The sequence below is a fragment of the Rana temporaria genome, chromosome 1, assembly GCF_905171775.1.
Source record: "Rana temporaria chromosome 1, aRanTem1.1, whole genome shotgun sequence".
In the NCBI taxonomy this organism is placed as follows: domain Eukaryota; kingdom Metazoa; phylum Chordata; class Amphibia; order Anura; family Ranidae; genus Rana; species Rana temporaria.
In genome coordinates this window covers 269940331-269957970 of record NC_053489.1, presented here as the reverse complement: position 1 = coordinate 269957970, position 17640 = coordinate 269940331, and the positions used below count along the sequence as shown (strand labels likewise).

Here is a 17640-nt window from a genome sequence, read left to right as displayed (position 1 = left end):
GTAGGTCCTTATATTTAAGTTTTGGTAAATCTAAAGTTGGTTGTACAAAGATTGTAGAGGCAGACTGAAATGCGTATGGTTACTGCCTTTAAGAGGGAAACCTGGTCCAGTGACAACTACTTCTTTTTGGGTCTCTGGGACAAGTGGTAAAGGGGACTCTCCCCAATGTAACACACAGCATAACATACATTTACAGGGATTTCCACCTTTCCTGAGTCCTTCCTGGATATATTCTAAAGTGGACCATACACTATACAATCTCCTTTAGCTTTGCCAAAACTGAATAATAAAAGGACCTATCTATGCAATCTATTCAGACAGGCTGTACAATTTATGCCTATAAAATCCTGCCCTTGAGGGGAAGCTTTGCATTTTGTATTCAGACAGGCAGGCCTTTGCACTACACAGTTGTTGGTAGGTGATTATACAATCTGACCGCATACAGTACGGCGAGTCACCAAACACATTGCAATCCGACTGTACAAATTTCAAACAATTTTAGATTTCCCAAAACTATGTCGTAGGAGGACCTATCTTAACAATCTACTTGGTTTGTCTTCAGACAAGCAGGCCCTTGTACTACATAGTTGTTGGTAGATCTAAAGCAGATTGTATGATTCGATTACTTAGTGTATGACAGCCTAGAGGTCACCAAACACATTGCAATCTGACTGTATGATCAGTTTTGGATTTACCAAAACTACGTAGTTAGTAGGGGGACCTATCTGAATCTATTCTGTTTGCGTTCAGACAAGCAGGCCCGTGCACTACACAGCTAGGGGTGATTTACTAAAACCGGAGCGTGCAAACTCTAGTGCAGCTCTGCATAGAAACCAACCCATCAGCTTCCAGTTTTCTTTTCTCAAAGCTTATATGAAGAAGCTGATTGGCTACCATGCACAGCTGCACCAGATTTTGCACTCAAATCAATCCAAGTTGTTTGGTAGATCTAAAGAGATTGCACGATCAGATGACTTAGTGTATGACAGCACAAGGGTCACCAAACACATTGCAATCTGACTATACATTCAATTATAGATTTATCATAACTATATAGTAGGACCTATCTATTTGGTTTGTACTCAGACAAGCAGACCCCTGCACTACGTAGTTGTTGGCAGATCTACAGATTATACGATCAGATGTCTTTGTGTATGACAACCAGGGATCACCATACACATTGCAATCTGACTGTACAATCAATTTTAGATGTACCATAACTATACAGTAGAACCTACCTATTTGGTTTGACAAGAAGACCCTTGCACTACATAGTCACTGGCAGATCTAAGGGAGATTATATGTTCAGGTGACTTAGTGTATGACAACCCATGGGTCACCAAACATATTGCAATCTGACTATACAATCAAATTTTAGATTTAGAACTATGTAGTAGGATCCATTTGGTTTGTCCTCAGACAAGCAGACTCTTGAACTACATCATTGTTGGCAGATCTAAAGATTATACGATCAAATGACTTAGTGCAGGACAACCCAAGAGTCACCAAACACTGCGATCTGACTGTACAACCAATTTTGGATTTACTACAACTATGTAGTAGGACCTATCTATTCGGGGTGACAGGCAGACCCATAGTCGTTGGCAGATGTAAAGGAGTAGTACAATCAGACTACATAGCGTAGGACCTATCTATTCGGGTTGACAGGCAGGTTCTTGGAGTACCTAATTGTTGGCAGATCTAAAGGAGATCATACGATCAGATGACTTTGTGTAGGACAACCCAAGGGTCACCACCAAACACAATGGAACTTGACTGTACAACCAATTTTGGATTTACTACAACTATGTAGTAGGACCTATCTATTCGGGGTGACAGGCAGACCCATAGTCATTGGCAGATGTAAAGGAGTAGTACAATCAGACTACATAGCGTAGGACCTATCTATTCGGGGTGACAGGCAGACCCATAGTCGTTGGCAGATGTAAAGGAGTAGTACAATCAGACTACATAGCGTAGGACCTATCTATTCGGGGTGACTGGCAGACCCATAGTCGTTGGCAGATGTAAAGGAGTAGTACAATCAGACTACATAGCGTAGGACCTATCTATTCGGGGTGACAGGCAGACCCATAGTCGTTGGCAGATGTAAAGGAGTAGTACAATCAGACTACATAGCGTAGGACCTATCTATTCGGGGTGACAGGCAGACCCATAGTCGTTGGCAGATGTAAAGGAGATAGTACAATCAGACTACATAGCGTAGGACCTATCTATTCGGGGTGACAGGCAGACCCATAGTCGTTGGCAGATGTAAAGGAGTAGTACAATCAGACTACATAGCGTAGGACCTATCTATTCGGGGTGACAGGCAGACCCATAGTCGTTGGCAGATGTAAAGGAGATAGTACAATCAGACTACATAGCATAGGACCTATCTATTCGGGGTGACAGGCAGACCCATAGTCGTTGGCAGATGTAAAGGAGATAGTACAATCAGACTACATAGCGTAGGACCTATCTATTCGGGTTGACAGGCAGGTTCTTGGAGTACCTAATTGTTGGCAGATCTAAAGGAGATCATACGATCAGATGACTTTGTGTAGGACAACCCAAGGGTCACCAAACACAATGCAACTTGACTGTACAATCAATTTTGGATTTACCACAACTATGTAGTAGGACCTATCTATTCGGGGTGACAGGCAGACCCATAGTCGTTGGCAGATGTACAATCAGACTACATAGCGTATGCCCAGTCTTAAAGGGCACATGTTCTTGCGTCCTATAGCGACATCTTTTTTTTGTTTTCCTTCAGTTCCAAACGTGACAGCTGAAAGTCTTGCGCTATGTCCAGCAGCTGCCCCTGGATGGGGTTGACAGTAGATGCATTGGCCCATCAGACGTCCATGTCACCCCAGTAGAAGTAGCACCAGTGCCACGGAAGTCCCCAAGGTGAGCGCGTTAGCGTACAACGTGGGCGATCCATTATTGGTGTCACCGGTGACAACCCGGTGTGGCTCTTCCTCTTCGTCGTACTCATCCTCGTATTCGTCGTAGTCCGAGTTGCCACTGCTGCCAGGCTCGGCCCCAAAGCACAGGCGGGCCATGTTCTCCTTGAGGGTCTCACAGATGGCTCTCTCTGGCCCATCACACACACAGTCATTGAGCAGCAGAGCCTTAGGCACCTGCATCATGTCCTCGATCACCCCCCGGCACTCGTCCGTACATCGCACCCCATTGAAGAGCCGACCACACTTGCTCATGTAGCGGTTGACAGAGGCTTGGCAGCGGCGGTCCCCATCGCACAGTCTGCGGGCTTCCGTGCAGCCCATGATGGCCCCGCCTCCCGCCGCCGAGGCCCCGCCCCCAACTCTTGCTCCGCTGGTCCAGGGCATGCACGGCTCGATGGCCCGCTTGGTGGCTTTGCAGCTGTCGTCTACGGCGCAGTCACAGTTCTCCAGGGCCGGCCCCCCCTTCGTGGAGTTGAGTTGGATGAGGGCGGAGATGCAATGACTGGGGCAGCGGTGGTGACGGGAAGATTCTCCCGGGCGGGATATGACTGAAGAACAAGCCTCGGTGTATTGGCTGAAGGCATAGCTACAGTCAGACTCCCGCTGGCACTGCAAGATGGCATGCCAACAAATCAGGCCCCGGCTTAGAGCCACCCCCAACACCGAGCCCAGCAACAACAGCAACGTGCACCGGGCCGCCATCCCTGCCCGACTAAGAGCAGCTACAAGGCATTGTAATGGCAGTCCTCATCCTTCACCATGGCAAAGTCAGCGCCTCTTCTCCCGGGACACGGCGTGTTCTCATCACAGCCTGGGAACCAAGAGATGTGCGGCGGTGTGCGTGCGGCGATGTGCGGCTCTTCTCTACTCTCTACCCGGGCTGCCGGGGCTCGCTGCTTTTCTCCTCATCTCCTCGCCCCTAGCCCAGCCCCTTTCCCGGATCCCCCGACTGCCATTGGTCCACACGCTTGTTGTTGAAACTTTTGTGTGTGTGTGGAGGAGATCCTTAGGAGGGGGATGGTGATGGATGGATGGGGAGTAATGGGGGGGAGGCGGTGAGAAGCAAATGCTTTAGGATGACACAAAGCCCACCCCTTTCCCCAGCTACTCCGTCCTCATCATCACACTATAATGTACTGCACGTCCCACTATAACATCCCACACATCCCACTGTAATATACTACACATCCCATATACTACACATCCCACTATAATGTACTACACATCCCACTATGGATCTACAACTTTATACACAAGTCACTTCTGTACAACTCGTACATACATTGTAAGAACACTATAATGTACTACACATTTCACTATAATGTACTACACATTTCACTATAATGTACTACACATCCCACTATAATGTACTACACATCCCACTATAATGTACTACACATCCCACTATAATGTACTACACATCCCACTATAATGTACTACACATCCCACTATAATGTACTACACATCCCACCATAATGTACTATACATCCCACCATAATGTACTATACATCCCACCATAATGTACTACACATCCCACTATAATGTACTACACATCCCACCATAATGTGCTACACATCCCACCATAATGTACTACACATCCCACTATAATGTACTACACATCCCACCATAATGTACTACACATCCCACTATAATGTACTACACATCCCACTATAATGTACTACACATCCCACCATAATGTACTACACATCCCACCATAATGTACTACACATCCCACTATAATGTACTACACATCCCACTATAATGTACTACACATCCCACCATAATGTACTATACATCCCACCATAATGTACTATACATCCCACCATAATGTACTACACATCCCACTATAATGTACTACACATCCCACCATAATGTGCTACACATCCCACTATAATGTACTACACATCCCACTATAATGTACTACACATCCCACCATAATGTACTACACATCCCACTATAATGTACTACACATCCCACTATAATGTACTACACATCCCACCATAATGTACTACACATCCCACCATAATGTACTACACATCCCACTATAATGTACTACACATCCCACTATAATGTACTACACATCCCACCATAATGTACTATACATCCCACCATAATGTACTATACATCCCACCATAATGTACTACACATCCCACTATAATGTACTACACATCCCACCATAATGTGCTACACATCCCACTATAATGTACTACACATCCCACTATAATGTACTACACATCCCACCATAATGTACTACACATCCCACTATAATGTACTACACATCCCACCATAATGTACTACACATCCCACTATAATGTACTACACATCCCACTATAATATACTACTCGTCTCACCATAATGTACTACACGTCCCACTATAATGTACTACACATCCCACCATAATGTACTACACATCCCACCATAATGTACTACACATCCCACCATAATGTGCTACACATCCCACTATAATGTACTACACATCCCACTATAATGTACTACACATCCCACCATAATGTACTACACATCCCACTATAATGTACTACACATCCCACTATAATGTACTACACATCCCACCATAATGTACTACACATCCCACTATAATGTACTACACATCCCACTATAATATACTACTCGTCTCACCATAATGTACTACACGTCCCACTATAATGTACTACACATCCCACCATAATGTACTACACATCCCACCATAATGTACTACACATCCCACCATAATGTGCTACACATCCCACTATAATGTACTACACATCCCACTATAATGTGCTACACATCCCACCATAATGTACTACACATCCCACTATAATGTACTACACATCCCACTATAATGTACTACACATCCCACCATAATGTACTACACATCCCACTATAATGTACTACACATCCCACTATAATGTACTACACATCCCACTATAATGTACTACACATCCCACCATAATGTACTACACATCCCACTATAATGTACTACACATCCCACTATAATGTACTACACATCCCACCATAATGTACTACACATCCCACCATAATGTACTACACATCCCACTATAATGTACTACACATCCCACCATAATGTACTACACATCCCACCATAATGTACTACACATCCCACTATAATGTACTACACATCCCACTATAATGTACTACACATCCCACCATAATGTACTATACATCCCACCATAATGTACTATACATCCCACCATAATGTACTACACATCCCACTATAATGTACTACACATCCCACCATAATGTGCTACACATCCCACTATAATGTACTATACATCCCACCATAATGTACTACACATCCCACCATAATGTACTACACATCCCACCATAATGTACTACACATCCCACTATAATGTACTACACATCCCACTATAATCTACTACACATCCCACCATAATGTACTACACATCCCACTATAATGTACTACACATCCCACTATAATGTACTACACATCCCACCATAATGTACTACACATCCCACCATAATGTACTACACATCCCACCATAATGTGCTACACATCCCACTATAATGTACTACACATCCCACTATAATGTACTACACATCCCACCATAATGTACTACACATCCCACCATAATGTACTACACATCCCACTATAATGTACTACACATCCCACCATAATGTACTACACATCCCACCATAATGTACTACACATCCCACTATAATGTACTACACATCCCACTATAATGTACTACACATCCCACCATAATGTACTACACATCCCACCATAATGTACTACACATCCCACTATAATGTACTACACATCCCACTATAATGTACTACACATCCCACTATAATGTACTACACATCCCACTATAATGTACTACACATCCCACTATAATGTACTACACATCCCACTATAATGTACTACACATCCCACCATAATGTACTACACATCCCACTATAATGTACTACACGTCCCTCCATAATGTACTACACATCCCACCATAATGTACTACACATCCCACCATAATGTACTACACATCCCACCATAATGTACTACACATCCCACTATAATGTACTACACATCCCACTATAATGTGCTACACATCCCACCATAATGTACTACACGTCCCACCATAATGTGCTACACATCCCACTATAATGTACTACACATCCCACTATAATGTACTACACATCCCACTATAATGTACTATACATCCCACCATAATGTACTACACATCCCACCATAATGTACTACACATCCCACCATAATGTGCTACACATCCCACTATAATGTACTACACACCCCACTATAATGTACTATACATCCCACCATAATGTACTACACATCCCACCATAATGTACTACACATCCCACCATAATGTACTACACATCCCACTATAATGTACTACACATCCCACTATAATGTACTACACATCCCACTATAATGTACTACACATCCCACTATAATGTACTATACATCCCACCATAATGTACTACACATCCCACCATAATGTACTACACATCCCACCATAATGTACTACACATCCCACTATAATGTACTACACATCCCACCATAATGTACTACACATCCCACCATAATGTACTATACATCCCACCATAATGTACTACACATCCCACCATAATGTACTACACATCCCACTATAATGTACTACACATCCCACTATAATGTACTACACATCCCACTATAATGTACTACACATCCCACTATAATGTGCTACACATCCCACCATAATGTACTACACATCCCACTATAATGTACTACACATCCCACCATAATGTACTACACATCCCACTATAATGTACTACACATCCCACTATAATGTACTACACATCCCACTATAATGTACTATACATCCCACCATAATGTACTACACATCCCACCATAATGTACTACACATCCCACTATGGATCTACAACTTTATACACAAGTCACTTCTCTACAACTCGTACATACATTGTAAGAACACTATAATGTACTACACATCCCACTATAATGTACTACACATTTCACTATAATGTACTACACATCCCACTATAATGTACTACACATCCCACTATAATGTACTACACATCCCACTATAATGTACTATACATCCCACCATAATGTACTACACATCCCACTATAATGTACTACACATCCCACCATAATGTACTACACATCCCACCATAATGTACTACACATCCCACCATAATGTACTACACATCCCACTATAATGTACTACACATCCCACTATAATGTACTACACATCCCACTATAATGTACTACACATCCCACTATAATGTACTACACATCCCACTATAATGTACTACACATCCCACCATAATGTACTACACGTCCCACTATAATGTACTACACATCCCACCATAATGTACTACACATCCCACCATAATGTGCTACACATCCCACTATAATGTACTACACATCCCACCATAATGTGCTACACATCCCACCATAATGTACTACACATCCCACCATAATGTACTACACATCCCACCATAATGTGCTACACATCCTACTATAATGTACTACACATCCCACCATAATGTACTACACATCCCACCATAATGTGCTACACATCCCACCATAATGTACTACTTGTCCCACCATAATGTACTACACATCCCACTATAATGTACTACTTGTCCCACCATAATGTACTACACATCCCACCATAATGTACTACACATCCCACTATAATGTACTACACATCCCACTATAATGTACTACACATCCCACCATAATGTACTACACACCTCACTATAATGTACTACACATCCCACTATAATGTACTACACGTCCCACCATGGATCTATAGCTACATATACTCTCATAATGTACTACACATTCCACCATGGATCTACATCTATATACACAAATCACTTCTCTACAACACATACATACTTACATTGTAAGAACACTATAATGTACTGCACGTCCTACCAAAATGTACTACACATCCCACCATAATGTACTACATGTCCCACCATAATGTACTACACATCCCACCATGGATCTACAACTTTATACACAAGAACACTATAATGTACTACACGTTCTACCATAATGTACTACACATCCCACCATAATGTGCTACACATCCCACCATAATGTACTACACATCCGACAATAATGTACTACACGTCCCACCATAATGTACTACACATCCCACCATAATGTACTACACATCCCACTATAATGTACTACACATCCCACTATAATGTACTACACATCCCACCATAATGTACTACACATCCCACTATAATGTACTACACATCCCACTATAATGTACTACACATCCCACTATAATGTACTACACATCCCACCATAATGTACTACACATCCCACTATAATGTACTACACATCCCACTATAATGTACTACACATCCCACTATAATGTACTACACATCCCACTATAATGTACTACACATCCCACTATAATGTACTACACATCCCACCATAATGTACTATACATCCCACCATAATGTACTATACATCCCACCATAATGTACTACACATCCCACTATAATGTACTACACATCCCACCATAATGTGCTACACATCCCACCATAATGTACTACACATCCCACTATAATGTACTACACATCCCACCATAATGTGCTACACATCCCACTATAATGTACTACACATCCCACCATAATGTACTACACATCCCACCATAATGTACTACACATCCCACTATAATGTACTACACATCCCACTATAATGTACTACACATCCCACCATAATGTACTATACATCCCACCATAATGTACTATACATCCCACCATAATGTACTACACATCCCACTATAATGTACTACACATCCCACCATAATGTGCTACACATCCCACTATAATGTACTACACATCCCACTATAATGTACTACACATCCCACCATAATGTACTACACATCCCACTATAATGTACTACACATCCCACTATAATGTACTACACATCCCACCATAATGTACTACACATCCCACCATAATGTACTACACATCCCACTATAATGTACTACACATCCCACTATAATGTACTACACATCCCACCATAATGTACTATACATCCCACCATAATGTACTATACATCCCACCATAATGTACTACACATCCCACTATAATGTACTACACATCCCACCATAATGTGCTACACATCCCACTATAATGTACTACACATCCCACCATAATGTACTACACATCCCACCATAATGTACTACACATCCCACCATAATGTACTACACATCCCACTATAATGTACTACACATCCCACTATAATGTACTACACATCCCACCATAATGTACTATACATCCCACCATAATGTACTATACATCCCACCATAATGTACTACACATCCCACTATAATGTACTACACATCCCACCATAATGTGCTACACATCCCACTATAATGTACTACACATCCCACTATAATGTACTACACATCCCACCATAATGTACTACACATCCCACTATAATGTACTACACATCCCACTATAATGTACTACACATCCCACCATAATGTACTACACATCCCACCATAATGTACTACACATCCCACTATAATGTACTACACATCCCACTATAATGTACTACACATCCCACCATAATGTACTATACATCCCACCATAATGTACTACACATCCCACCATAATGTACTACACATCCCACTATAATGTACTACACATCCCACCATAATGTGCTACACATCCCACTATAATGTACTACACATCCCACTATAATGTACTACACATCCCACCATAATGTACTACACATCCCACTATAATGTACTACACATCCCACCATAATGTACTACACATCCCACTATAATGTACTACACATCCCACTATAATATACTACTCGTCTCACCATAATGTACTACACGTCCCACTATAATGTACTACACATCCCACCATAATGTACTACACATCCCACCATAATGTACTACACATCCCACCATAATGTGCTACACATCCCACTATAATGTACTACACATCCCACTATAATGTACTACACATCCCACCATAATGTACTACACATCCCACTATAATGTACTACACATCCCACTATAATGTACTACACATCCCACCATAATGTACTACACATCCCACTATAATGTACTACACATCCCACTATAATATACTACTCGTCTCACCATAATGTACTACACGTCCCACTATAATGTACTACACATCCCACCATAATGTACTACACATCCCACCATAATGTACTACACATCCCACCATAATGTGCTACACATCCCACTATAATGTACTACACATCCCACTATAATGTGCTACACATCCCACCATAATGTACTACACATCCCACTATAATGTACTACACATCCCACTATAATGTACTACACATCCCACCATAATGTACTACACATCCCACTATAATGTACTACACATCCCACTATAATGTACTACACATCCCACTATAATGTACTACACATCCCACCATAATGTACTACACATCCCACTATAATGTACTACACATCCCACTATAATGTACTACACATCCCACCATAATGTACTACACATCCCACCATAATGTACTACACATCCCACTATAATGTACTACACATCCCACCATAATGTACTACACATCCCACCATAATGTACTACACATCCCACTATAATGTACTACACATCCCACTATAATGTACTATACATCCCACCATAATGTACTATACATCCCACCATAATGTACTATACATCCCACCATAATGTACTACACATCCCACTATAATGTACTACACATCCCACCATAATGTGCTACACATCCCACTATAATGTACTATACATCCCACCATAATGTACTACACATCCCACCATAATGTACTACACATCCCACCATAATGTACTACACATCCCACTATAATGTACTACACATCCCACTATAATGTACTACACATCCCACCATAATGTACTACACATCCCACTATAATGTACTACACATCCCACTATAATGTACTACACATCCCACCATAATGTACTACACATCCCACCATAATGTACTACACATCCCACCATAATGTGCTACACATCCCACTATAATGTACTACACATCCCACTATAATGTACTACACATCCCACCATAATGTACTACACATCCCACCATAATGTACTACACATCCCACTATAATGTACTACACATCCCACCATAATGTACTACACATCCCACCATAATGTACTACACATCCCACTATAATGTACTACACATCCCACTATAATGTACTACACATCCCACCATAATGTACTACACATCCCACCATAATGTACTACACATCCCACTATAATGTACTACACATCCCACTATAATGTACTACACATCCCACTATAATGTACTACACATCCCACTATAATGTACTATACATCCCACTATAATGTACTACACATCCCACTATAATGTACTACACATCCCACCATAATGTACTACACATCCCACTATAATGTACTACACGTCCCTCCATAATGTACTACACATCCCACCATAATGTACTACACATCCCACCATAATGTACTACACATCCCACCATAATGTACTACACATCCCACTATAATGTACTACACATCCCACTATAATGTGCTACACATCCCACCATAATGTACTACACGTCCCACCATAATGTGCTACACATCCCACTATAATGTACTACACATCCCACTATAATGTACTACACATCCCACTATAATGTACTATACATCCCACCATAATGTACTACACATCCCACCATAATGTACTACACATCCCACCATAATGTGCTACACATCCCACTATAATGTACTACACACCCCACTATAATGTACTATACATCCCACCATAATGTACTACACATCCCACCATAATGTACTACACATCCCACCATAATGTACTACACATCCCACTATAATGTACTACACATCCCACTATAATGTACTACACATCCCACTATAATGTACTACACATCCCACTATAATGTACTATACATCCCACCATAATGTACTACACATCCCACCATAATGTACTACACATCCCACCATAATGTACTACACATCCCACTATAATGTACTACACATCCCACCATAATGTACTACACATCCCACCATAATGTACTATACATCCCACCATAATGTACTACACATCCCACCATAATGTACTACACATCCCACTATAATGTACTACACATCCCACTATAATGTACTACACATCCCACTATAATGTACTACACATCCCACTATAATGTGCTACACATCCCACCATAATGTACTACACATCCCACTATAATGTACTACACATCCCACCATAATGTACTACACATCCCACTATAATGTACTACACATCCCACTATAATGTACTACACATCCCACTATAATGTACTATACATCCCACCATAATGTACTACACATCCCACCATAATGTACTACACATCCCACTATGGATCTACAACTTTATACACAAGTCACTTCTCTACAACTCGTACATACATTGTAAGAACACTATAATGTACTACACATCCCACTATAATGTACTACACATTTCACTATAATGTACTACACATCCCACTATAATGTACTACACATCCCACTATAATGTACTACACATCCCACTATAATGTACTATACATCCCACCATAATGTACTACACATCCCACTATAATGTACTACACATCCCACCATAATGTACTACACATCCCACCATAATGTACTACACATCCCACCATAATGTACTACACATCCCACTATAATGTACTACACATCCCACTATAATGTACTACACATCCCACTATAATGTACTACACATCCCACTATAATGTACTACACATCCCACTATAATGTACTACACATCCCACCATAATGTACTACACGTCCCACTATAATGTACTACACATCCCACCATAATGTACTACACATCCCACCATAATGTGCTACACATCCCACTATAATGTACTACACATCCCACCATAATGTGCTACACATCCCACCATAATGTACTACACATCCCACCATAATGTACTACACATCCCACCATAATGTGCTACACATCCTACTATAATGTACTACACATCCCACCATAATGTACTACACATCCCACCATAATGTGCTACACATCCCACCATAATGTACTACTTGTCCCACCATAATGTACTACACATCCCACTATAATGTACTACTTGTCCCACCATAATGTACTACACATCCCACCATAATGTACTACACATCCCACTATAATGTACTACACATCCCACTATAATGTACTACACATCCCACCATAATGTACTACACACCTCACTATAATGTACTACACATCCCACTATAATGTACTACACGTCCCACCATGGATCTATAGCTACATATACTCTCATAATGTACTACACATTCCACCATGGATCTACATCTATATACACAAATCACTTCTCTACAACACATACATACTTACATTGTAAGAACACTATAATGTACTGCACGTCCTACCAAAATGTACTACACATCCCACCATAATGTACTACATGTCCCACCATAATGTACTACACATCCCACCATGGATCTACAACTTTATACACAAGAACACTATAATGTACTACACGTTCTACCATAATGTACTACACATCCCACCATAATGTGCTACACATCCCACCATAATGTACTACACATCCGACAATAATGTACTACACGTCCCACCATAATGTACTACACATCCCACCATAATGTGCTACACATCCCACCATAATGTACTACACATCCGACAATAATGTACTACACGTCCCACCATAATGTACTACACATCCCACCATAATGTGCTACATATCCCACCATAATGTACTACACATCCCACTATAATGTACTACACATCCCACCATAATGTGCTACACATCCCACCATAATGTACTACACATCCCACCATAATGTACTACACATCCCACCATAATGTGCTACACATCCTACTATAATGTACTACACATCCCACCATAATGTACTACACATCCCACCATAATGTGCTACACATCCCACCATAATGTACTACTTGTCCCACCATAATGTACTACACATCCCACTATAATGTACTACTTGTCCCACCATAATGTACTACACATCCCACCATAATGTACTACACATCCCACTATAATGTACTACACATCCCACTATAATGTACTACACATCCCACCATAATGTACTACACACCTCACTATAATGTACTACACATCCCACTATAATGTACTACACGTCCCACCATGGATCTATAGCTACATATACTCTCATAATGTACTACACATTCCACCATGGATCTACATCTATATACACAAATCACTTCTCTACAACACATACATACTTACATTGTAAGAACACTATAATGTACTGCACGTCCTACCAAAATGTACTACACATCCCACCATAATGTACTACATGTCCCACCATAATGTACTACACATCCCACCATGGATCTACAACTTTATACACAAGAACACTATAATGTACTACACGTTCTACCATAATGTACTACACATCCCACCATAATGTGCTACACATCCCACCATAATGTACTACACATCCGACAATAATGTACTACACGTCCCACCATAATGTACTACACATCCCACCATAATGTGCTACACATCCCACCATAATGTACTACACATCCGACAATAATGTACTACACGTCCCACCATAATGTACTACACATCCCACCATAATGTGCTACATATCCCACCATAATCTACTACACATCCGACAATAAGGTACTATACGTCCCACCATAATGTGCTACACATCCCACCATAATGTGCTACATATCCCACCATAATCTACTACACATCCCACCATAATGTTCTACATATCCCACCATAATGTACTACACATCCCACTATAATGTACTACACATCCCGGACCCCACCATTAATCTACAACTTTATACACAAGTCACTTCTCTGTACATTGTAAGAACACTATAATGTACTACACATCCCACTATAATGTACTACACATCCCACTATAATGTACTACACATCCCACTATAATGTACTACACATCCCACCATAATGTACTACACATCCCACTATAATGTACTACACATCCCACTATAATGTACTACACATCCCACTATAATGTACTACACATCCCACCATAATGTACTACACATCCCACCATAATGTACTACACATCCCACCATAATGTACTACACATCCCACTATAATGTACTACACATCCCACTATAATGTACTACACATCCCACTATAATGTACTACACATCTCACTATAATGTACTACACATCCCACTATAATGTACTACACATCCCACCATAATGTACTACACGTCCCACTATAATGTACTACACATCCCACCATAATGTACTACACATCCCACCATAATGTGCTACACATCCCACTATAATGTACTACACATCCCACCATAATGTGCTACACATCCCACCATAATGTACTACACATCCCACCATAATGTACTACACATCCCACCATAATGTGCTACACATCCTACTATAATGTACTACACATCCCACCATAATGTACTACACATCCCACCATAATGTGCTACACATCCCACCATAATGTACTACTTGTCCCACCATAATGTACTACACATCCCACTATAATGTACTACTTGTCCCACCATAATGTACTACACATCCCACCATAATGTACTACACATCCCACTATAATGTACTACACATCCCACTATAATGTACTACACATCCCACCATAATGTACTACACACCTCACTATAATGTACTACACATCCCACTATAATGTACTACACGTCCCACCATGGATCTATAGCTACATATACTCTCATAATGTACTACACATTCCACCATGGATCTACATCTATATACACAAATCACTTCTCTACAACACATACATACTTACATTGTAAGAACACTATAATGTACTGCACGTCCTACCAAAATGTACTACACATCCCACCATAATGTACTACATGTCCCACCATAATGTACTACACATCCCACCATGGATCTACAACTTTATACACAAGAACACTATAATGTACTACACGTTCTACCATAATGTACTACACATCCCACCATAATGTGCTACACATCCCACCATAATGTACTACACATCCGACAATAATGTACTACACGTCCCACCATAATGTACTACACATCCCACCATAATGTGCTACACATCCCACCATAATGTACTACACATCCGACAATAATGTACTACACGTCCCACCATAATGTACTACACATCCCACCATAATGTGCTACATATCCCACCATAATGTACTACACATCCGACAATAAGGTACTATACGTCCCACCATAATGTGCTACACATCCCACCATAATGTGCTACATATCCCACCATAATCTACTACACATCCCACCATAATGTTCTACATATCCCACCATAATGTACTACACATCCCACTATAATGTACTACACATCCCGGACCCCACCATTAATCTACAACTTTATACACAAGTCACTTCTCTGTACATTGTAAGAACACTATAATGTACTACACATCCCACTATAATGTACTACACATCCCACTATAATGTACTACACATCCCACCATAATGTACTACACATCCCACCATAATGTACTACACATCCCACTATAATGTACTACACATCCCACTATAATGTACTACACATCCCACCATAATGTGCTACACATCCCACCATAATGTACTACACA

General features: G+C 40.8%; 1 protein-coding gene across 6 annotated transcripts; it reads right to left on the bottom strand.

Annotated features, from left to right (window-relative positions):
• Positions 1 to 847: 847 nt before the first annotated feature.
• Positions 848 to 3869, bottom strand: GAS1 (growth arrest specific 1). 6 transcript variants are annotated; one of them, XM_040355498.1, is made up of 3 exons: positions 2479 to 3869; positions 1820 to 2312; positions 848 to 1648 (listed from the first exon to the last, which is right to left on the bottom strand). In XM_040355498.1, exon 1 carries the CDS (start codon positions 3675 to 3677, stop codon positions 2874 to 2876), a length of 804 nt encoding a protein of 267 aa, XP_040211432.1. In that variant the 5' UTR covers positions 3678 to 3869; the 3' UTR covers positions 848 to 1648; positions 1820 to 2312; positions 2479 to 2873. The 6 variants fall into 6 exon arrangements, with proteins under 6 accessions (XP_040211432.1, XP_040211430.1, XP_040211433.1 ...); XM_040355496.1 differs by having other exon boundaries at positions 848 to 1819; positions 1902 to 2312; XM_040355499.1 differs by having other exon boundaries at positions 1984 to 2312.
• Between the last annotated feature and the right edge of the window lie 13771 nt (positions 3870 to 17640).

Coding starts and splice junctions, on each gene's coding strand:
- GAS1 (XM_040355497.1), bottom strand. CDS start 3,677: ATGGCGGCCCGGTGCACGTTGCTGTTGTTGCTGGGCTCGGTGTTGGGG.